This window comes from Annulohypoxylon maeteangense (assembly GCF_022496945.1).
Source record: "Annulohypoxylon maeteangense strain CBS 123835 unplaced genomic scaffold GGS22scaffold_1, whole genome shotgun sequence".
NCBI classification, from domain to species: Eukaryota; Fungi; Ascomycota; class Sordariomycetes; order Xylariales; family Hypoxylaceae; genus Annulohypoxylon; species Annulohypoxylon maeteangense.
This window is the reverse complement of record NW_025953248.1, coordinates 1,577,949-1,598,643: the sequence shown is the minus strand read 5'-3', so window position 1 is coordinate 1,598,643 and position 20,695 is coordinate 1,577,949. Positions and strand designations below refer to the sequence as shown.

The 20,695-nt window shown below is 46.5% G+C and overlaps 9 protein-coding genes across 9 annotated transcripts; 4 read left to right on the top strand and 5 right to left on the bottom strand.

Annotated features, from left to right (window-relative positions):
- Positions 1-67: 67 nt before the first annotated feature.
- Positions 68-2,493, bottom strand: GGS22DRAFT_149555 (uncharacterized protein). Its single transcript, XM_047959159.1, has 4 exons — positions 2,216-2,493; positions 2,068-2,158; positions 1,841-2,005; positions 68-1,790 (listed from the first exon to the last, which is right to left on the bottom strand). Exons 1-4 carry the CDS (start codon positions 2,317-2,319, stop codon positions 753-755), a joined length of 1,398 nt encoding a protein of 465 aa, XP_047823770.1. The 5' UTR covers positions 2,320-2,493; the 3' UTR covers positions 68-752.
- A 432-nt stretch (positions 2,494-2,925) lies between these two features.
- GGS22DRAFT_149550 (uncharacterized protein) lies at positions 2,926-4,585 on the bottom strand. Its single transcript, XM_047959158.1, has 3 exons — positions 4,248-4,585; positions 3,933-4,166; positions 2,926-3,869 (listed from the first exon to the last, which is right to left on the bottom strand). The coding sequence occupies exons 1-3, from the start codon at positions 4,302-4,304 to the stop codon at positions 3,669-3,671; spliced, it is 492 nt and encodes a 163-aa protein (XP_047823769.1). The 5' UTR covers positions 4,305-4,585; the 3' UTR covers positions 2,926-3,668.
- A 204-nt stretch (positions 4,586-4,789) lies between these two features.
- Positions 4,790-6,144, top strand: GGS22DRAFT_149549 (uncharacterized protein). Its single transcript, XM_047959157.1, has 4 exons — positions 4,790-5,101; positions 5,169-5,254; positions 5,330-5,541; positions 5,605-6,144. Exons 2-4 carry the CDS (start codon positions 5,172-5,174, stop codon positions 6,030-6,032), a joined length of 723 nt encoding a protein of 240 aa, XP_047823768.1. The 5' UTR covers positions 4,790-5,101; positions 5,169-5,171; the 3' UTR covers positions 6,033-6,144.
- Positions 6,145-6,267: 123 nt separating this feature from the next.
- Positions 6,268-8,652, bottom strand: GGS22DRAFT_6230 (glycoside hydrolase family 18 protein). The gene is made up of 3 exons (XM_047967581.1): positions 7,734-8,652; positions 7,117-7,674; positions 6,268-7,065 (listed from the first exon to the last, which is right to left on the bottom strand). The coding sequence occupies exons 1-3, from the start codon at positions 8,405-8,407 to the stop codon at positions 6,489-6,491; spliced, it is 1,809 nt and encodes a 602-aa protein (XP_047823767.1). The 5' UTR covers positions 8,408-8,652; the 3' UTR covers positions 6,268-6,488.
- Positions 8,653-9,929: 1,277 nt separating this feature from the next.
- GGS22DRAFT_149544 (uncharacterized protein) lies at positions 9,930-12,347 on the top strand. Its single transcript, XM_047959156.1, has 5 exons — positions 9,930-10,055; positions 10,112-10,657; positions 10,723-11,023; positions 11,079-11,988; positions 12,059-12,347. Exons 2-5 carry the CDS (start codon positions 10,345-10,347, stop codon positions 12,230-12,232), a joined length of 1,698 nt encoding a protein of 565 aa, XP_047823766.1. The 5' UTR covers positions 9,930-10,055; positions 10,112-10,344; the 3' UTR covers positions 12,233-12,347.
- Positions 12,348-12,461: 114 nt separating this feature from the next.
- GGS22DRAFT_6222 (glycosyltransferase family 39 protein) lies at positions 12,462-15,319 on the bottom strand. Its single transcript, XM_047967575.1, has 4 exons — positions 15,279-15,319; positions 14,909-15,211; positions 13,179-14,814; positions 12,462-13,125 (listed from the first exon to the last, which is right to left on the bottom strand). Exons 2-4 carry the CDS (start codon positions 15,167-15,169, stop codon positions 12,692-12,694), a joined length of 2,331 nt encoding a protein of 776 aa, XP_047823765.1. The 5' UTR covers positions 15,170-15,211; positions 15,279-15,319; the 3' UTR covers positions 12,462-12,691.
- Positions 15,320-15,730: 411 nt separating this feature from the next.
- GGS22DRAFT_149541 (Endoribonuclease L-PSP-domain-containing protein) lies at positions 15,731-17,066 on the top strand. The gene is made up of 3 exons (XM_047959155.1): positions 15,731-16,479; positions 16,551-16,564; positions 16,624-17,066. The coding sequence occupies exons 1-3, from the start codon at positions 16,317-16,319 to the stop codon at positions 16,942-16,944; spliced, it is 498 nt and encodes a 165-aa protein (XP_047823764.1). The 5' UTR covers positions 15,731-16,316; the 3' UTR covers positions 16,945-17,066.
- A 127-nt stretch (positions 17,067-17,193) lies between these two features.
- GGS22DRAFT_183277 (uncharacterized protein) lies at positions 17,194-18,000 on the bottom strand (the record flags this gene model as incomplete). The annotated part of the gene is made up of 2 exons (XM_047964072.1): positions 17,194-17,208; positions 17,302-18,000. 2 exons carry the CDS (start codon positions 17,998-18,000, stop codon positions 17,194-17,196), a joined length of 714 nt encoding a protein of 237 aa, XP_047823763.1.
- Positions 18,001-19,000: 1,000 nt separating this feature from the next.
- On the top strand, positions 19,001-20,639 carry GGS22DRAFT_149538 (uncharacterized protein). Its single transcript, XM_047959154.1, has 2 exons — positions 19,001-20,168; positions 20,225-20,639. The coding sequence occupies exon 1, from the start codon at positions 19,156-19,158 to the stop codon at positions 19,915-19,917; it is 762 nt and encodes a 253-aa protein (XP_047823762.1). The 5' UTR covers positions 19,001-19,155; the 3' UTR covers positions 19,918-20,168; positions 20,225-20,639.
- Positions 20,640-20,695: the final 56 nt, after the last annotated feature.

Sequence of the window (20,695 nt, the reverse complement as noted above, 5' to 3'; positions counted from 1 at the left end):
GTACTCTTACCTACAACCTTGAATATTCAATTTTATCATGAAGAATCACATGTGTAAATTATAACCAGCAACATCGAAATAAGAACTAGATCTTGAGGTCCACATTCTTTACTCTAGTTGATACTACCTGATATGCTTTTGCATAGGTAGGGTTTCTAATTACAAGTGTAGAGTACCTACAGGTAATAAACATTGGTCATATCTACCAACCCAACTTCACCCGGCGCTGATAAATATTGCCGGAAGCATCACAATATGGCTATAGTATCAGCAATTACAGACATTGAACATACCATAACAAAACCAATAACTAGGTAAATATATCTATATAATACCCTACTGAATCGCGAAGATGATGACATGCACTAGTCCCAAGCCGAGATTTACGTAGTAGCAAGTCTATTGTCTCATCATCTATCTGCTATTTGCCATACACTCATGAGTGAAAGCACAACGCATGTTTTGTGTTACTGACCTCGAAACCTTTACCAAAATATAGTCAAATTGGACACCAATTAGCCTAGTCATGCCTCCTTGGATGGCCTGGTTCTGCAAGTCCTGGGAGTCTAGGAAGATTAGCCTCGCCCCTTGATGTTATCTCTACTTGAGGTGCTTCTCATCTTCTTTATTCGCTCCTTCAGAAGCTTTTCTCGTAGCTCATTGGCTTGCTGCTGCGGAGTCTTGGTCTGATGAAGAATGAGAGTCAGTTCTCAGTCTGAACAATCATATGGTGAGACGAACGCCCTAAGGCCCTAAGAAGAGGAACCAACCTCATCGACCTTCGAGGCCGCGCGTTGTCTTGGGGATTGGGGTCTATTTTCATCTTCCGAAATATCAGCTGATCTGTCACGGTTGCGAGGGGGATCAGCAGAGTATCTCCGCTTTCTCGAAGGGACGTCTCTAGATTTGCTATCCTCTCTGCGTCTTCGCCGACTTCTTTGTCGTGGCCGCCTTGTTTCCTCCGATGATTCGGCCGGTGTTGGGCTTCGGGTTGGGGACCGCCTTAGTCTTCCCCGGCGATTAGGCGAAGGGCTGCGACTGATAAGTTCGCGGACCGGTCTTCGTCTAGGACTACGGCTGCGTGATCGTGAAGGAGAAGACGATGGGGAACGGCTTAGCCGTCGGATGTCTCGGCGGGGAGACCTTGACCGGCTAGGCGAGTCTGAGTACCTACGCCTTTTGGGCGCTGGAGAGCGAGATCTACTACTCTCGGATCTATTTCCATTTTCTGGGGAAGAGGTATTTCTGCGATCGTCTCGATGACTTCTGTAGTCTCTTGCTCGCACGGGTGATCGCTCTCGTTTTGCTAGGTTCCTGTATCGAGGTGGCGACCGACGGCCTCTAGAGCGACGGCGTGGTGGAGTAGGTGATCGCCGGCTGCGGTTGCTAGCTGTACTACGCGACCGAGAACGAGACGTAGAACCTCTCGACTCGGGACTCGCGGAGCGGGACGAAGAACGGCCGCGTCGAAATTCCTGTCGACTCCCACGTCGGCTTTGAGGCACATAGCGGTCGCGGTCACGGTCGCGATCACGGTTGTTATGGTATGAGTCTCGTTCTCGTCTGGGGGGGGAAATAGATCGATCGCCGCCCCGACCGAATCCTCTACCTCGGCCTCCAAAAGCTCGATCACCACCACGTCTCCCACCGCCACGCCAGTTGTCGCCGCGTCCACCGCGGAAGCTACGTTCCCGGCGTTCCCGATCTCGGATGTCTGATAGTTCGCGCTCGCGGCGCTCTTGGTTTTCTCGTCGAATTCGTGCCTCTTCGGCGGCTTTATCTGCATCAATCTAATAATAGTCAGTACAGCTTCGGGTATGACATAATCGGATTATAGTACCTTCTCTTGAATAAGTTCCAACTTCTTCGCTTCTAGTAGCTCCTTAGGCACGCCCTGGGGGCTAGACTGAGCGCTCAAGCAAAGATTCCATAAATCCTTGCAGAATTGTGCGGTGTCTTTATCGAGGAAGCCGGTGAGATGGATCTGCATAGCCTTGATGTCGGGCTGCGTCATACAATGTCAGTAATGCCCGAAGAATTATAGAATTATAGCAAGGGTAAGCTCACGTATCGGGGTCCCTCGATCAGGTTAAAACAGAGCTCGGTGACTACATCATCTTCGGATCCTAATATTTCAGAGATCTTGCCCGCAATCCATCTGTAAATGTTCCAATTAGTTGCTGAACAGCTTGATGACGTGTAATATGATACGAACTTCTTCATGACTTGAAGGTTGACTTTTTGCATGTCGACCTTCTGGTTGAACTCGGGAGGAAATTTTGTCGCTCTCAAGAGCTTCGCGTCAACACTGCTCGCCATGTTGCGCGTTTGTTGGTGGTGGTCAACTACAAAAGTTTTCTGTCTATTCGTCAATACGATGAGCGAAAATGTGGAAGGATTGAAATGCAGGACTAAAGAAAAATGACGTCTGGGAAAAGGCGTATCTGGCCTGGTTCAGCGTTTCAGTGGTTGTCAAGGTTGGATGCAAAAGCTTGGGATTGAAACTTCTTCCAGTTGGGAGCAACTGCCCGCCGCAATGGTGCCAGATGACTAAAGATTACCAGGGCCCATGCAATATAATGGAGATTTGTGGCCCGTGCGTGATTTAGACCGGAAAACGTAGTCCCGAACCAAATGCGTATTTCGTAAGGTTTCTCCTCACCGACTACTGTACCTAGGGACCTGTCTGCCTGACAGCCTGAAAGCAGCTAAAATAGTGCGATAGGATTGCCGTCATTCTTGGTTAGTTATAGTTAGAGAAGCTGAAAGTTCACAAGGTGAAAGCATGTCTCGTTATTTTAACTTTCGAATTCCTATTAGATCATGAGTATATCACTACTTGAGGCTAATTTCTATATGTGTAAATATTTACAACTTGCCATTTGTATAGAAGCTCAATGGGATACATACTCCTTAAGACCGATTGGCCAATTCAAACTTTTTCTAGAAGCCATCACATACCCGAGTTTATATCGTTCTATAAACATACGTGTGGTGTATCTCCTATTAATATGATCACCTACCTATCAGAACACCCCGAAGAATATTCGAAGGACACCCGAATACATGTAAATCAGTTACATTAATGGCAAGTAGTACAAGCTGCAACCCATCAGATCCAAAAATAGGACCCTTATGACGCAGATGGGTGGATTAATAAGAATAAACAATGTGAGGTCATCTTACCAATCTTGCCATCTTACCTACATCCGGCAATCCCATTTTTGTTGCTCTGCGAGAGATAACCGTGGACGTCCGATACCTCTCGGACATCGGTGGCTTCAGAGTTAATCGGTCAGCAAGAATAGGATAAGGTAGGGTTATGAAATCGTAGCAGACTCCAATCATTGCCGTGGAGCGCTCGTTGTGTATATTCGTGTACCGCCTTTGCCAAATTATAATTAATTCCGAAATCGATGTTCGCCCATACATGTAATAATCATTTCTCAATCATAGTAACCGACCCAGTTAACCCAGCATGACTTACTCAACCATATTCAGCCAGCTCATACGCCTTTTGTTCCCAGGAGCATCCACGCTCGTTCATGATGGCTTGCTTATCCGCTTCCATTTCGTCCGCTTGGTCCTTTTGTAACGCCTATGAAAACCATGATGCAGTTGTTCGTTAGAGTATCCCGAGAATCCAGTCGAGCTGTGTTGTTGTATATTCACTTGGGGTAGCTTAGTCGGTTTGTATTTTTCCGCTCTTTCTTGTGTTGTTCGGCCAGTTGAGCCTGTTGCTTTGCAGCTAAAGCATTGATCTTCTCACGTGCCTTCACCAAGCCGCTGTTGTCTTGCTCTCTCAATTTGGCCCGAATTTCATATAGGGAGAGGAGCGTGGAAGCTCTATCAATGTCGGCATCTGGTCTCTGAGTCACAAGTTAGTATTCACTATACTATGATAGAGAAGTAAATGTTGTAAAAAGGCATACCTCATTTCCAGAAGGACTCCCAGGCATCGAAGGAGATGCAGAGTTTGTTCTAGTCAATGGCGGTGTGAGCATGCGACGACCAAACTTGTCCGTCATGCGTCCGGCAGGTGAATTCATCCCGCGTTCAGCGGCCGGGACGCTGAGGCTTCTGGGTTCATGCTCTAGCCGTAGTTGACTTTTACGGTCGAGTGTCCGGTTGGCGCCCACCAGATCTTTGGAGGCAGATTGGTCTTGCTACGAAGAATCATCTCAAGTTAGTCAACTTAATTTAAATTATTGATTAGAGGAAGAAAATGCGATCAAGAAGACACTTACGGTAGCTTGGAGATCGTTGAGATCAGCCAGCATTTGTGCTAGCTGTAGAGCTTCCATAACGTCGCATTCGACAAAAAACCACCAACGATGGCGATTGTAAAGATATCAAACAAAATCCAAGTCCAAGTAAAGGAAAGCTTGCGCAACTTCGTCAGATAAAAACTTGGGCGAAATTACGAAGTTATCGATGGGATGAAAGCCAAGACAGGTTGGTCTTGTGATGATACCAGGTATTTCAAGTGTTATTATCAAGGTGGGTTTAGAGACTTTTCACTTTGCAGGGGAAGAATGGAGGTGAGAGAAATAAATTATTTAACTCAGTAAAGCGTTGTGGAGTCGCTGGAGTGCTCTTACCCCAGGTCCAGACCCGGCTAGTCCGGCGCCCAGGCATTTTATAGAGACTCCCCCCCACGTTTTGAACTTCACCCCATTCGTCATTGCAACCCACTTTGTAATCCTTGCATCCTTTGGAACTTCCGGACGCATTCGATTACACATCCAACGTTATTCCGTGGATCTACGTACTCCATACTGAGGAAGAGGTAACTTTTAGCTGGTGGACCCCCCGCGGATGATACCTGTGGGCACCCATCCAATCGCCTAACACCTCTACGGGATAGTGCCAGGGTTTTAATTAATCCCGTCACTAGCGACTCGTAGCGGCAGCGGTAGCGGCTCATAATGGCTCAAAGCATTTTAGAAGCCGAACATCGGGTCATTTTTATATAGTCGTCGTCACTGAGACGTTGAAGTTCCATCTCCGCAGACGTTGCCGAACAAGCTTGAGGTTATAAAGGTTGGATACGTCGCAGTTGCAAGAGACGGAGGTTTCTTCGTCATCGCTCTTTTTGCATGTAAGTTAAGCACGCAGGATTCAAGGCGCCCCTGAAAGATACCCGTTGCTAACGATAGCTCTGCAAGACAATGAATGTTTTCCGCCGCAGTATGGCGTCAGTGGCTTCTTTGAAACAGGCTGGCAAGGTCGTCTGCATCGGTCGTAACTATGCGTAAGTACTGCATTTATAATCCTCCCACGGCAGGGGGTGTCAAAAGGGCGAAAAAGTTTAACATCAATCGTACAGGGACCATATTGCCGAGTTGAACAGTGCTAGGCCAAAGCAGCCTTTCTTCTTTTTGAAGCCTACATCTTCAGTTCTATTACCTGGCGCTGGACCCGTTATCCGACCAAAGGGTGTAGACCTTCATTATGAAGTTGAATTGGCTCTCATCCTGGGTAAGCAAGTGAAAGACCTTGCAGTGGATGATGAGAAGGGAGCCTTTGATGCAATTGCACGTAAGTTGCTTACAAAGCCATGTGACTTACAGCTTCATTCAATAATCTAACCCATTATTGAAGACTATGCTCTTAGCATTGACATGACTGCGAGAAACATTCAAAATGAGGCCAAGAAAAAGGGGCTGCCTTGGTCAATTGCCAAGGGCTTCGATACCTTTTTACCAATGAGCAATCTCATCGAGAAATCAGCAATCCCCAACCCTCATGCCATAGATATATATCTCACCGTCAACAACAACGTTCAACAGGCGGATTCTACGGAGCTCATGCTTTTCCAAATCCCAAGGATACTAAGCGATATCTCTAAGACTATGACTCTTGAGAAGGGAGATATTATTCTTACTGGAACACCAAAAGGTGTTGGTCCGGTCGTGCCAGGCGATGTCATGCGTGCCGGCATTAAGATCAACGGCAAGGAAATCGAGGAGAGCAAGATTGAGGTCGCAGTTGAGGAATCTACGAGCTCATATGAGTACGCAGAGACATAAATTTATGTAATAGACCTTGTTATGATTGGTAAATGCTTCCAACCCTATCCCTTGCAGTCCTTGTATATCAATACAACTTAGGTATATAGAAAACTCAATTATTTTCCAACAAGCTAGCTCGATGTTCCTGCTAGTCTTTTAAATATTATATGCATGTGTTCATTCTCATTTAAGTGTTCATATCAAGTAAAAATACATCCAAGACATACAGGTATCTAACCCGGTTAGTAATTCAACGCTATTCTAGAGCAATAAGCTAATATAACCATTTGAATCATGTTTATTACCTAAAGTTTATATAGGATATCATCTAGAAAAGTATCGTAAGTTTCGGAAAAATACGCACAGCAATAAAACCCCAACCAAGCCAGACCAAGTTTCCAAAACCCATATATAAGAAAAGAAATATGAGCATAAGCAACGGATTTGGCCATTTTATTTAGCCCTAGTCACAATCTATTCATCTGGCATCCCCCATCGTATGTTACGGTATTGGCTAGTCGGATAGTGAAGATTATTGGGTGTCTCGTCAAGCCAGTCCACGTTCTTCGACATCGTGTTAATCAAGCTTCGAGAACCCCCTCTGTCGCCACTGGCCTCCCAGAAGAACGCACCGCCGAGATCGCGCCACTGGATATACTCCGACTTGAAGTCGATACTTCGAATATCGTCATATGAGACGAGTTCCTTGGCAACGGGGTCGTAGCTATATGTTGCTTTCGCGACACGATCATATATGACCTTGGCCCCTGATTTTGGCAAGTCTTTGTAGAACCAAACTCCGGGTTGTGGGCCTCCCTCTCCAACGCTAGAGTAATTTTGCCCGAGACCAGATGTGCCTTCAAAAGACCGACCGTATAAGGGCATTCCCATAAGAATCTTCCGCGGATGAATGCCTCGGGAAATATAGTGGTCTATAGCATCATCTGTGCTCAGCTTCTTCGCCGTAGGATCCTTTTTATACTCGAATACATTTGCTTGGTGTCCGCTGACGGTATCCCAGCTTCCGGAATAGTCATAAGCCATTAGGTTCCTATCATTTATTAGCATAATATTTCATCGCCAAGGAAAGGTTAGAGCTTACCAAATGTCCACATATTTATTCATAGCGGTCAAATCGAATTTCTCATAGTTTAAGGGGCTGGCTGGGCTCGCTACACTGATAGTAAATCGATGCCTCAATCCATGGAGAAGGGTATATCGGTCAAATGCGTGTCTGCAGGCCTCAAGCAACTTGACGTAATTTTCCTTCTCGATATCATTCGTAGGATACTCCCAGTCTACGTCAATACCATCAAAGCCCCAGTCTGTAACCAGCTTCACAGCAGATGTTGCAAATGTGTGCCTTGCAGCATCAGTCGCAGATGCGGCTGCGAATTTTGGCGAGTAGTTCCAACCTCCTATTGAGAGGAGAGTCTTAAGATTTCGGTTGGACTTCTTGTGAATGAAAAGCTGCTTAACGGCACCATAGACATTTTGAGTACGGTTAGACTTCGAGTCGTCAGGATAGCGCTTCTGAAGGTCGACAACTGGATCTGAAGACTTCACAGTTCCGTCAAGGTCGACATCAGCAAAAGCATAGAGGATGTGTGTGAGTTCGGAAACTGGTAGTTCCTGAGGGTGAAAACCCGAGTTGACACCCCTAGTACGCATGTAAGCTAAAACTAGTCATAAACATAAAATGATACTGCGACTCCTTACCAGTTCGTAAAGTAGACGGCATTCTTGAATCCTCTAAAGTGGCCTGGTGGTTTTGGTGGAGGTATAGGCTCGGTAGGTTCTGCTGGCTGTGATGTGGTCGATGAAGCCGTGCTTGATATGGCTGTAGTCGAAGTTATATTTGAGGGTACAGTTGAAGTTGTCGTCGGGAGAACAGTGGTACTAGCAGTAGTATTGCCAAACGGGGGGCTGGTAACGCTTGTAGTGCTGGAGACGCTTGTGACACTCGTAGTAGTATTTCCAAATGGAGCACTAGTGGCGCTTGTAGAGCTCGTTGTAGTATTTCCACGGGAAGTGCTAGGAACACTGGTAGCACTAGTAGTAGTGTTGCCAAACGGGATACTAGTAGAGCTCGTAACACTTGTAGTGGTATTTCCAAACGGAGCTGTAGTCGTGCTTCCAATACTAGTACTTAGAGTCGTGGTATTCAGCCCCGTAGTTGTTGTGCGAGAAATTGGTGCAGTAGTCGTATTACCCCATGGAGCCCCTGGACAAGTTGGCACTGTCTCATTAGGGGCAGCTGCCGTATATATAGTCCTTGTAGCAAAGATCGTCGTCGTTAAGTAAACGGGATTGCAATCATCGCGCTTTTCTACCCCAGCTACACCACCCAAGAGGAGGCATTGGGTGAACCACCACAAAGAACCTTTCCGCATAGCGACTGAAAGCGCTGATGGAAACGAGTGGATGGTTTCTCGAGAACTATCTTGCTAGGCTAAACCACGGAAACCAAGTCGATTCAGCTTTTGTACGAAAAGCTTGGGTAGTAACGTAAACCGCCACTTTTCACCAGTCTCGGTTTTCGCAGGAGCCCAGACTCGACATGAGTCCCTCCGCTGAGTTATAAGAAGGTACCCAGGTGCCATCTTGGCTCATGGAACGCGTCACTACCAGCAGTCTTCCATTCACCCAACAGGGCGGTCGGGGTCCCAAACCTCATGAGCACATATGCAGGTCATTCTATGAGAGAAGAATTTGAACCAGGTCTTTAGCCTGAGTGGCCAAGACCATGTTATCGGTCCGTAGCAGGGGAGGATATCAGAATGAACGTTTCCATGCTACGGGCCACACATTTCATCGGCTAGGGACACGCAATGCCATTTAAAGGCTATTGGATATCTCAAGAAAAATTGAATAATTGACAAGATGGGGCTTGAGCTGGGTGGTCCGGGAAAAGAGGCGAACAGGGACGTTACTGTCGGTAAAAGGTGGGATAATAACGGGCAATGTTACGGTTGGTTCCCGTCAATTGTAACACTCGATCTGATGCAGGGACAAGGCCTCGCCTCGTGGGATCATTTTGATGGCGCGTCCTTCATATGCGAGCGTGTAGAAGAGAGACTTCTCTTCTGTAGGATATTTTAGTCCTAGATCTAGATCGGATTTCCGTTCCTATCCTCGAATATCACATGTGAATACCACATGGCGACATCGATTCTATACCAATGCCGGTCCGATATTCCCATGGTGAAATGGTTGCTCGCGATATTGAAGAGTGTACGTTATGACTAGATACTTATGAATTAAGACGCAATTATAGCAATACCATTGAAACATGAAGATTATCATCTGGGTTGCAGGTAATATGAATTATTAAATATGTGTAGATCCAATATATGGTACATTTCTAATATAGCGAGTTATTGATTGGATTGGACAGGAGAATTTCACTCACACGGGATCTTATTAATATCAATACAGAGACGACTTGCCGGCATCTGTAGATGATAGTATAGCGAAATCCAGGTTTTACCATGAGTTTGGTTGATCGATCATCCGTAGCTGAGGTTCTTAACAAATAAAAGTTATAAACAGAGCTCGATGAAGCGGGTTCTAAAAGTTAGAAGAGCTTGCCATAATATTGATTGGTTCGGGGAGAATACTCCTCATTTGCCACTCCTGCCACTCCTGTCACTCGATTGACCCCCAATTTCCTTTATCTGACAATATTCGTATACTTGCATTGCCAAAACTTAGTTGTTGCACGTTTGAATATCGATATCGGCATGAATTAACGATACTCTTTCCCAGACGAGGTTGTTCGACTCGTATAACGTATAATTGTTTGCATGTACTAGGTAGTTGAACTCTTATAGACTCCATTGATAAGATGACAAGAAGACACGGCACCTAGCCGTTTGTCACCGCACCTGCCCGCGGACACGGGCAATGAATAGACCAGACTAGTTATGCTGTGTAACCACCAACAGAGCTTATCTACGCCAATAGTCAGAGTTTTGAGTCACTCTTTCCACATACCTAAAGTTGCACATAGCGGGCAGCTGGTATCATTGATATAATATTCTTGTGTAAACTTGCATCAGTACCTAGTACCTAGTGCTAGATGTAGCCTTACTTACGATATCTCTCTGTTACAAGCCTTATTCACTGTTGGTGAGGGGAAGACTGTGCCTCATCCTTGCGGTGGTCGAGTAAGGCTCCGGGTTACCTCAGTTAACCTCCAAACTTTCACAAACGGCTTGCGAACAGCTTGCTTAATCCTTTCAATGCAATCGGCTTCCTGTTTCTTCATACATATAGGCTCCTTGTGAGCTACCTGATGAAAAGGCAGGTATCTTAGCTTTAAGGGATTATGGCCATGGGTCGATCATATTTCCATTCGTCTTCCACTGCGAGCGACGCGGGCGAGTCTCCACCTCCGCCTTACTCAAGTCGACCTCCGTCAATATACCCGAGTTCGAGGAGTGAACGAACGCCGCTAGTCTCAAAACCAGAAATTCATCAAGAGGTCATGCCTTTCTCTGCATGTCTTCAACTACTTGGCCTGATAGTCTTTTTTCTGCCTTTCATCTTCCTCTATAACCTCTTTTTCGGGGGTCCTTCATTACCTTCACCACCCCCACCACCCCCACCACCCATCCCAACTTATTCGGTTGCCATTATCGGTATGTATACCACAGGATACTAGACTTGTATAGATAAACAGACAAGATCTAACTCAGACGTAAAGGTGCCGGACCTGCTGGCATATCTGCAACCCAACATCTCTATTTGGAGTCAAGAGGTAGAGACTTCCATCTCAATATCACCCTCTTTGAATCGGCCCCCGTAATTGGAGGTCAACTAGCTCTCAATGCTTCCGCCGGTGGACTAGTCTTCCCATACGACGATGACGAACAGAGCCCGATAATCGCGGAAGACATTGCTGGTACGGCCCTTGTATGGGGCAATCCTCTCTTTACGAAATCATCGGAGGGAATGCTAGGAGATAACGTGGAATTTTCCGAGTGTCCTAGCCAGCAAGTTGGATAGTAAGAACCTTTAATATACCCGACCATGAATATCTTTAGTGTTGATAACTTCTAGTTACTCCGATCATATCGTCAGCGAGACCACCCGCCCGTATAGCAAGACGCCAATAACCAACTGGCTTGGATTGATATTCAAATATGGTAGCTCCGTATGGCATGCCGGGGCTATGACCAAGGAAGGGACAGGTCTACGAGATCACTTTGTAAACCCGCCCTTAACAACCGATCCCATGCAGCTCATGATATCCTTGGACATCCTCGGTTCTGTGCAAGAACTTGCACGAAACGGACTTGATAATCGAGGCATCAGCGGCGCTTATGTGACCGAGGTCCTTGGACCTCAGGTCCAGCGAGCCCATTTCCAGAAAATTCTAGATACCAGCACCCTAACCACCATGCTAGCTGCGGCCCAGGAGGATTATGCCAGCTTCTACGTTGGTGGCGAGTTAGTCGATAGACTTGAGCAGGTTATCGGCGCAACAAGCGCCAACGTGCGGGCTGGCGCAACAGTAGCGGGCATTAAACATGCATATATCGATGAAGAAAACCCCGCATGGCTCGTCTCATACGGTGCTTCCGGTTTATCAGGCCTTCGAGCCGAGGCGTTTGACAAGGTCATCATTGCAGCCCCAAATTTTGATCTATATCAAGCCTCTTCAATCGACGACATCGAAGCTGCCTCAGTCTTGACGTATCAACCAGTATACATCACATTCTTCACAACACCGTCGCGTTTCCGCTCAGACCTTTTCAACGATCTCAACCAGATACTCTTCTTCGAGGAGCAAGCTGAAAACAGTGCCTTTAGAGGAGTTAGGGAACTCGCGTTCGTGAGAGAAGTCTCCCGAACCCGGGACGATGGTAGCTGGGGCGTGGAGTACCTGTACCGGACTCTGTCAAATGGTGACATCACAGAACAGCTGCAACAGCTTGACCATGAAATCACTTGGCGGTACCAAACAAAAGTAAGTGTCGCTCAAGTATCGTAATCCGTCGCATTGGTTTATATAGGTAACTAACACCACTGGTCATCAGCTTGAAAATGCCTACCCCGACCTGCACCCATTCAGACGGTTCCCGACATTCAAATTATCCGAAAAGAGCCTGTGGTGGACATCAGCTATCCACACTATCGCGAGCACCGTAGACATGAGTTGGCTAGCAGGCCAGATTGTTGCTGGAGAAGTCCTCAAAGAATTGAAGGATTGAGCCAGACTAGGAAGTTGCTAATTCCCTAATTTTCACCGGTAGACGGATCATAATAGTTTCGGTTTAGTTTAGCCTAGCGTAGCTAGGTACATAATGTGTCATGAGAAATGAGATTGATTTGGTTCATGCGTAGTCTCGAGTCTTTATATGGGTTTACAGAACGAGTCCTGATTAGGTAACTGGGTCAAAATGTGCGTAATGCGCACCTTGACCTTTTTCTCTTACCACACATTATGACAAAAAAAGCGACCTTTTATATTTCCATCACCCCGGGTTTTCGCGCAAAGCCTGCCCAGCCTATCCATTGTTCGCCCCATAGATGTCGCTCAATCGTACACCTTGTATGTCTATCCCCGTCCCCTCCACGCGTGATTATGGTTTTACATACCAAGATTATGACTTCAATTAGCCATCTGATCCTCTCGCCCGGATCTAGTATTTTGACGTCTATCCGCTTTTTTATTTAGCGAAGTGGAGGTCGTATCCGAGCCACTTGCGTCGGAGGACTTGATCAACGCTAAGGCCGGGGTAACCGTATGTCAACGGCAGGAAGAAGTACCAGCCGGCAAAAGCCAGAGTCAGGATAACGCCACACGCGATCCATGCTGGGGTCATGCTCTGACCGGCGAACCGCTCTCGAGCGGTGATGTGTCGCCGAGGGCCGGGGGCGCGCTTCTTGCCCGATTTGATTTCGTAGTACGTCGGCTCCTCAGCGGAGGGCTCTGCGTTAAAGACGAACTCCAACAGGGCGCCGACGATGAGACATGAGGTAAGATGAGCAGGGAGGTAGTGGTGTAGGAAGAGCTGGCGTCCCATGAGGTAGAAGGGGAAGTAATGCGTAGCCCAAGCTAGGAAGAAGAACCCAGTAGAGTTGTAGAGACGGGAGCGAGTGCCTTTATTGGAGGTTAGCTGAGTGAGTAGAAAACGGGAGTTAAAAGTATCTTACGATGATCCAATGCATCAATACCACGGCGTAAGGAGACCTGGTCGGCGCCGATAATTCCAGCATAAACCGCGATCAAACTGCTAGCAATCCACCAGCCAATAGGGTTACCCAAGAAGTAAATCTGCTCGCGAGTCTCGTTCTGAGTCCAGAAACTGACACCCCGTAGTAGGAACGGCCATTGGTACGGCTGGCTAGCGTATGGGTGGCTGCTGGTCAACTGGTTATTGTGCCAGAACATGGAACGTTGCAACTCAAACCATTTCCTAAGGAAAGGTAGGCTCTTGACCTGGCGTTCTTCTTTCTGGCGGCGGGGAGAATCTTCTTGAACAGATGGGACGTCCTCCACAATCCATACATTGGAGCTAGGGGCGATCTGCTTGTTACCGTTGATTTCCTGTTGCTTGTGGCCCCATTCGGGAAGGGGCTTCGTATGGGTCCACATCGCAACCTTACTAGGGTTGTGAATAAGCTTGAAATGGCTAGAAACACTCTTGAAGTCTTGGTTGGGTTTGCCATGCTCGATTCTGACCTCAAAGAGAGTTTCCGCTGCGCGGCCTCCGTATGCGTCCTCCATAGAGACAGTAGTAAATTCCTGGTTCGTGGGATAGTAAGGAGAAGCAACATCATGGGACAGCAAGACTGTATCAGTCACCAAGTGTCGCAGTCTTATAAGTTCGTGATTCTTGACATGACGGCCTAACTGGTTGTCATTGACAACGGGAAGAACCTGCCAATAATTGTTGGTGTCGTTGTATGGATATCCCGTAACCTGTTGACCTTGACTAGAAACTCGACCATCATCATAACGGAGAGGGTACTTTGCATCGTGACTGTGTAGATATGCCTTGGTTTCTTTATGTCGGAGCGTGATAGTGTCGTAGTACTCAATGTTAAGGGAATTTGCAAGCATGACGTTGTCGGACAATGTTTCCTGGAACTCGGGGGTCATGAAATCGTCACCGGGGCCAGATCGCGTTAAAATGGCAAAGTGAACCTGGAACCAGAACAAGTAGAATAGGAAAGGCAACACAATCAGTCCGAGAGCGCGAGCACCGAAGTGATATCCGAATTCTCGTAAGCTCAATGCGCCACCAGGTCGTTTAACATCCAGTAAATCCCACAAGTCAATGATAACCGCAGAACCGATCGTGACAAAAGCGAAAAGGCCGACATACTTCGTGGAAATGTCGCACGAAAGAGCAAAGCCGGTCAATATAAGCCATTTCCACCATTTGCGGCTGAAAGCCTCATGTCTTAACTTGTAGAACTTGATATAGCATAGCAGGCAACATGCCATGGCAAGTACAAGCGTAGCATCCAGTAAAATCAAGCGGGTCTGGCCTATGTGGGCATTGTCCAACAAGACGAGACCAGCGGCAACAATACAAGCGGGCAAGCTATATCCAGATTCCCACATGATAAGGTATGTGACAGAGACGGTCAACGAGCCAAGTAGTGCGGGCATAGCGCGAAAGGCCACGTAAGGGACTTTATTCGCAATGTAAGAATCGCCGATGTTCTCGAAATGGAAGTGTCCGTCATATCCTACAAGCCATCCCATAAGAGCAAAGAGTAATTTTCCGAACGGTGGGTGAACATCGAAGAAATAGGTTCTCTCGAGGTAATAGGATGCGAACTAAATGGCAAGAAAATTAGGCGTAAGCTCAGCGTTCTCTACAGCGCACACAAGCAAAAGTTGGGGAGTATGCTTAAAGGCGGTGTCATCTTACTTTACCGAAGTGGACCTCGTCGAAGACGACCTCGTTCGGATGGCTAATACCCCAAAATCTCGAAATGAAAGCCAGGACAGTGATGACAACGAAAGCGATCTTGTAGTCTAGTTCTGAAGAGGCAGGGCTAGCGATCTGCTTCTTGACGAGTTTGTCAAGGCTATCGACCTCCGAGTCCGTACCAGCAGGGCTCCCACTCTTCTTTTTAGAAGAACCGGGCACATTCCGCTGGCGCAGACTACCCTGCGGAGTAGTCGACATGATGTAAAGGAGCGCAGTTAGGAAGAAATTGATCTGTGAGAACTGGTAAGAATTGAGAGTTAGCTGGGGGGGACTTTGATTTTTGGTGGTTTTTGATTCGGATGATTACGTCGCATTTGACGTGTCACAGCATAAGGACACCAGCACCCTTGTATCGTTTCTAGAAATACGCAGTACCAAATATACTTACAGAAACAAAGAAAAACGAAGTAATTCAACCAACCATATGGCCAATTAAAAGACCAAATACTGCGATGGTTGGCGCCGAAGGTTGTCGGGAAGACGAGAGTTGGTGATCAAGAAGAAATGTTCAGAAAGATGGCCCTTGGATTAAAATCTTATTAGACCTAACGCAGGGGAAGCTTCAATGTTGCGGCGCGAGTTGTCCGCGTTCCCACCCTGTGCTACGTAAAAGAGTACTAGGTACATCACTTGAGGTAGGTACTGCACCATTGCACTTGCCTAGCACTGTACATCTTCCTGTTCTTCCAGGGGCTATCGAGTTAATTCTGGCCACTTGGCAACACCTCAGCCTCACGACCCCTTTTTATTAGAACCATCCATGCTGCCATGATCCATATTAGTAGAAGGATCCATCAAAGCCTGAATCTCGTAAAATGTTAGGTCCAAGTTGAAACAACATTAGAGAGAACGGTGACCCACGGCACCCACGTTACCCACGAAGACGGCTAATACCGAAATCTTATCGGCTACAAAAGATCTTATCTACTCATGATGCAGCAAATTCAACGACACCGAAAGGCACAAACAAAACGGTATCCATACAATCGGGAACCTGGAATATCAATGATATTTATACATGAACCCACGTGCATTAGGTGCATCCCCATCTACCGGCAAACAAATACTACCTACCGATCTAAGCTACCGTGACCTCATAGTAACCTTTATGCCTACATATCGCTAAAGATTTAACTTTGCCGTTTACATGTGTACAACGTACTAGGTAGATTCTCAGGTAGTACGGAGCTTGGCAACCTCCACCCACCAAAGCCGGAGGGCCGAAGTACGGAGACCAATGTGAAATCTAAGTGGCTACAAAAATCTCCACGCCCTCCTGTTGACTATGTCCGATTACAAAATATTCACTACCGTTGAGACTTTTGTTACTTAATAACCTAAAGCTATGTCAGTGGCTAGTCGAGCATTCCCAGTTCGATCGCTTCTCTCCTCCACCGTACGTCGTGGTTTACTTCCGATTTCACGAAAACCATTCGTCTCAATAACTTCGACTCCAATCCGCACCATGTCCGATATCACTCACGTCTTCTCTAAGGATGCCGCTCCTCGTAAGTAACACTAATGGAGCACAGAAGTCGAGTAGACTATTACTATTACTAATCGCTAATTGGACATGCAGCTGCCGGCCCTTACGTACGGAATAATGAACCTTGGCTTTTCTATTCTATCTAGACGCTGACTGTGACCATTAGTCTCAAGCTATCAAGACGCCTACTGCTATTTACTGCTCTGGCCAAATCCCTTGTGATGCTCAAGGCAACCTTATAGAGGGAACCATCGGCGAGAAGACAGCATCTTGTATTTCGAACCTAAAGGCTGTCCTTACTGCTGCCGGCTCCTCTATCGAGAAGGTGGTCAAGGTCAATGTCTTCCTAACCGACATGGCCTTGTTCGCCGACGTCAACGTCGAGTACGCGAAGTGGTTCGTCCATAAGCCTGCTCGTAGCTGTGTGGCTGTCAAGCAGCTGCCTAAGGGTGTTGATATTGAGATAGAGTGCATTGCTCTTCCGTAAGAAGTCTCAATAAAAGGACATCGATAGATGTATACCAAAATATATTATCTTCGCCTACATATCTAGGCTAGGCTAATCAATCACGACGTTCTTCAAATTACCTATATTGCAGTTCTTGGATATGAGACATAATCTAGTCTGTCGCGTTGTATTACTTAACACTACCTAATAGGCAAGGATCAAACTCATGATAAGGCATTGATACTAATACCTACCCAGAGATCATATAGTCTAGATACATATAAATCGTCAGATGGTAGCCCTCTTCATTAGCATCAGCTCTTCCGGGGAGATCACTCCATTATTGACCTCGAAGCCTCATATATAGCACTACTTCCTCTGAGGGGTTATACGTACCTGACGAATAGGTACCCTTGTCACTGTGAGTACCTGTGCTTCTTGAACTTCCCAGTCATCTTCAACGCTATTTTCATGGGCCACTTGGGAAGGGCTATGGAGATCACAAGTCTGCTCATCATCTGTGGCAAGATGCGAGTCCCTCCAACCTCCTGGTTCACTTATAATAGATAGCTGCCGGTTGTCACGACGGGCTGCAGGCCCCGATGCCCCAAGATCAATCCAGTTAATAGGGGTTGAAGGGCTGCGCGGAATGTTTGAGGTCTTGCTCGGAAACCCATTGTGCGCTTGTATCATCACATTGATATCTTTTAGTTGTAGTGAAGGCAATCTTGGTACGTTGGCCCTGTTCCAACTAGGGGTTTTGCTAAAGTTGTACACGATCTCGCCAGCAATACCATACCTTATCAAAATTTCGGCCTGCATGTAGACACGGTAAAACTTCTCGATCGATTTTACACTCGGCTCACGAAGTATATCTTGGACTTCCCGTGTACCCTTCGTCTTGGGACCTTGATATACAAGTCTTTCAGCGCGATCACGTTCACTGAGCAACTGAGATAAATCTGAGGTCCTCCCAGACTCGAGGTACGCAATTGTTGCTTCTTGGCCTTGAGCTCGGGGTGTGAAGTCGGTCGTAAAAGCACAAATAGCATTGCGCCGACCGGAAGGTCCTCTGGTTTGTTCTTGCATAGACATGCTTCCAAGTAGTGAGCTTACCCGACGTTCCCTCTCTGTATTATTTTTATCCTTCTTCCCCTTTTTATTGAGGTGCAACCAATTTTTTATGGATTCCATAGTTATGTCATCAATCTGAACAACACATAGGGGCTTACCTTCTGGGCGGTTTTAGGAACCAAAACTAGAATTAATGACTAGCAAGCAGTTTCAAGTATGATAAATATGTCCTGGGTGTTTAAAGACAATAGTTGCCTGTGACAAAGATATAATGCATTGTTAAAAAACCTGAGCTTCTGTGACAAGAAAGTGAGTCGAGAGACATTATCACAAAGCAGGAAACTTGTGAGTTCATTCATACCTATATGGCGTTTCCCTATGATTATCAAACGCTACACAAAGAACGTTACGGGGGGTACTACCTACCATAGCAGAATCAGCACATGACATGAGAGTTATTCATTAGGAAAACTTGCCCAAGTGATACAACAATGATTTTATGATCAAAATGTACTCGCCTAGCAGGTAGGTTAACTACCTATCTAAGAAGCCAGTTGATACGACCGCAAAGCAAGATCGACTACCTGGGGAATAATATCACTATACACTGTGTTTTTAGCCACGTAATCGAGTGAAACTTGAATATCTTTTATCCCTTCATTTGCCATTCATGTATTTGGTGTATCATGTTTGTGCTTCGGAAATCATCTGGTGTTCTCCCCACCATTCACTAGATCAGTGAACAAGACCCCATAGTCTCTTCGTATCAGAGAATGCTATTGTTCACATTTAACTACATTTAATTTCAAGAGAATCAAGCAAAGAAATATTCTTTATGGGTGTTCCTGGCTGTGTATCGACGACGTCTTTGTCTTCCTTCTTCAGACACCAAGAAAAATCGTCCTTGTTCAACTAAATATGACTACTATTGACTCAAACGACACGTAGAGTATCTTCATATCATGAAGAAAAGCCCAGATTCATAACGAACTTTCATTCATTTTTCTATTTAATTGAAACTGTCGAACAGTTCGTACCTATGATCTTCCAACAAGAAACCAATGCCATTCTATTCTAGCTATCCGGCATAGCATTCATTTATTTATTTTCATTTTCAACCGGAACATATTTAGAAACCCAGTCATTACGCAACTTAAAATTAGCAAGATACCCACGATGTGCTTTTCCGACGCGCGCAACCAGAGACAGGAGAGTCGACACGCGGCTACAGGAGCTGCCCGTGGGGCACAGAGCTCGAGTCAAGACTATGGACGGCGCCCTCAACCAACCCAGCAGGCGACGGGTGGTTACGGCTATCCGCAGAACTTTCGAGTGGGTGTTTCATACGATCAGCCCAGGTATTCCCACCAACGTCCATCTAACGATCCCCGCGCCGTCTGGATCCTAGAGCATCGTCAACAAAACAGCCAGCCTCATCCTTATGTTCAGCCCTATACCCAACAGCGCCCTCAGAACCCCCCACAACAATACCCTCAGTATAACAATCGGGGTCAAGGTCAGCAACAGTTTCGGCCTTATCGCCCTGATCCATTGCAGGAAACTAACGTGCAGAATGTCCCAGTCTCGAGACCGATGGTCACTCCGGGGTATAACCAAGAACGACACCAAAGTGTCCACGGAGATATAGGTTATCAGCAACCCAGCCGGGTGGGGTCCACATCCGCGGCCTACTCGAACACTTCGCAAAGGGTTGCGACCATGCCTCAACGCCCAGCTGGCCTTAAGCCCGCGGGCAGACCGATGAACCCAGAGTTGACTCTGTCTAAGTCGCGGCCTGGAAAATTAGTCAGAAGAGACAGCAATGGGGTAAGCGAATGTAGCGATGACGACTATGCAGTAGACTTGAGGAGTTATACTGTCTCGCCGGATATCGCAAGAGGACGTCCTAACCGTCCCCGTAGACCAAGCAAGCATTAGTGCCTGCTCTACCGAACGTTAAGATACCATTATAGCACGTGTGAAACCGGGTTACGTTAGTCGGGGACGATCCCCTCGTTTAGGGACATGGATGGAAAGATGGCCAAGGGAATTTGTCTTCTTTTGTGGACACATGGTCGCTTATGTTTGCTTGGGAACTAGGGTCGGGCGGCGTTAAAGGAGAATTGAATGTTTTGATAGGTCGTTTGATGTATCTTAAGCCTTATTGACATAATCCGACATACGTTAGTCTACAGTAGTTAGCGTGATAACATTCTGCAAAACATCTGCCTTCGCTTGAGTTTACCGAAATTTCGATCATTTTGGTTTATGGTGCGCGTCTAGGTTACGTAGTTCTAATGATGAGATCTGTATCGAAATAGGAATCTCAGGCACCGAGATTTCATTGACGCGCATGTGCGACGATATTAGTATAGACCGGCGTCTTGGAAGGTCGGGAATCCGAGAAGGCTTCTAAATTCGCGACAACGCGATTGGCCGAAGCCATCGTCGTCGTCACGGACCATTAAAGACCACTAAAAGCCATTAAACCTTATTCGATCGATAGGGCTGATGAACACGGATATGTATGTAAGTACTGTAGATAACTCTATTGATGTGACAAGGTTACGCGTTAGCCAATCGTCGCCAAGGATTCTCCATGGATGTGGATGTTTGCGAGCAGACCGAATCTTGGTTGCTCTAGTTATTGTCGAACCTGCATATTCAAGGTTGAAGAAACAAGGGATTACCTTTGGTTGATGGCTTGCACGGGATG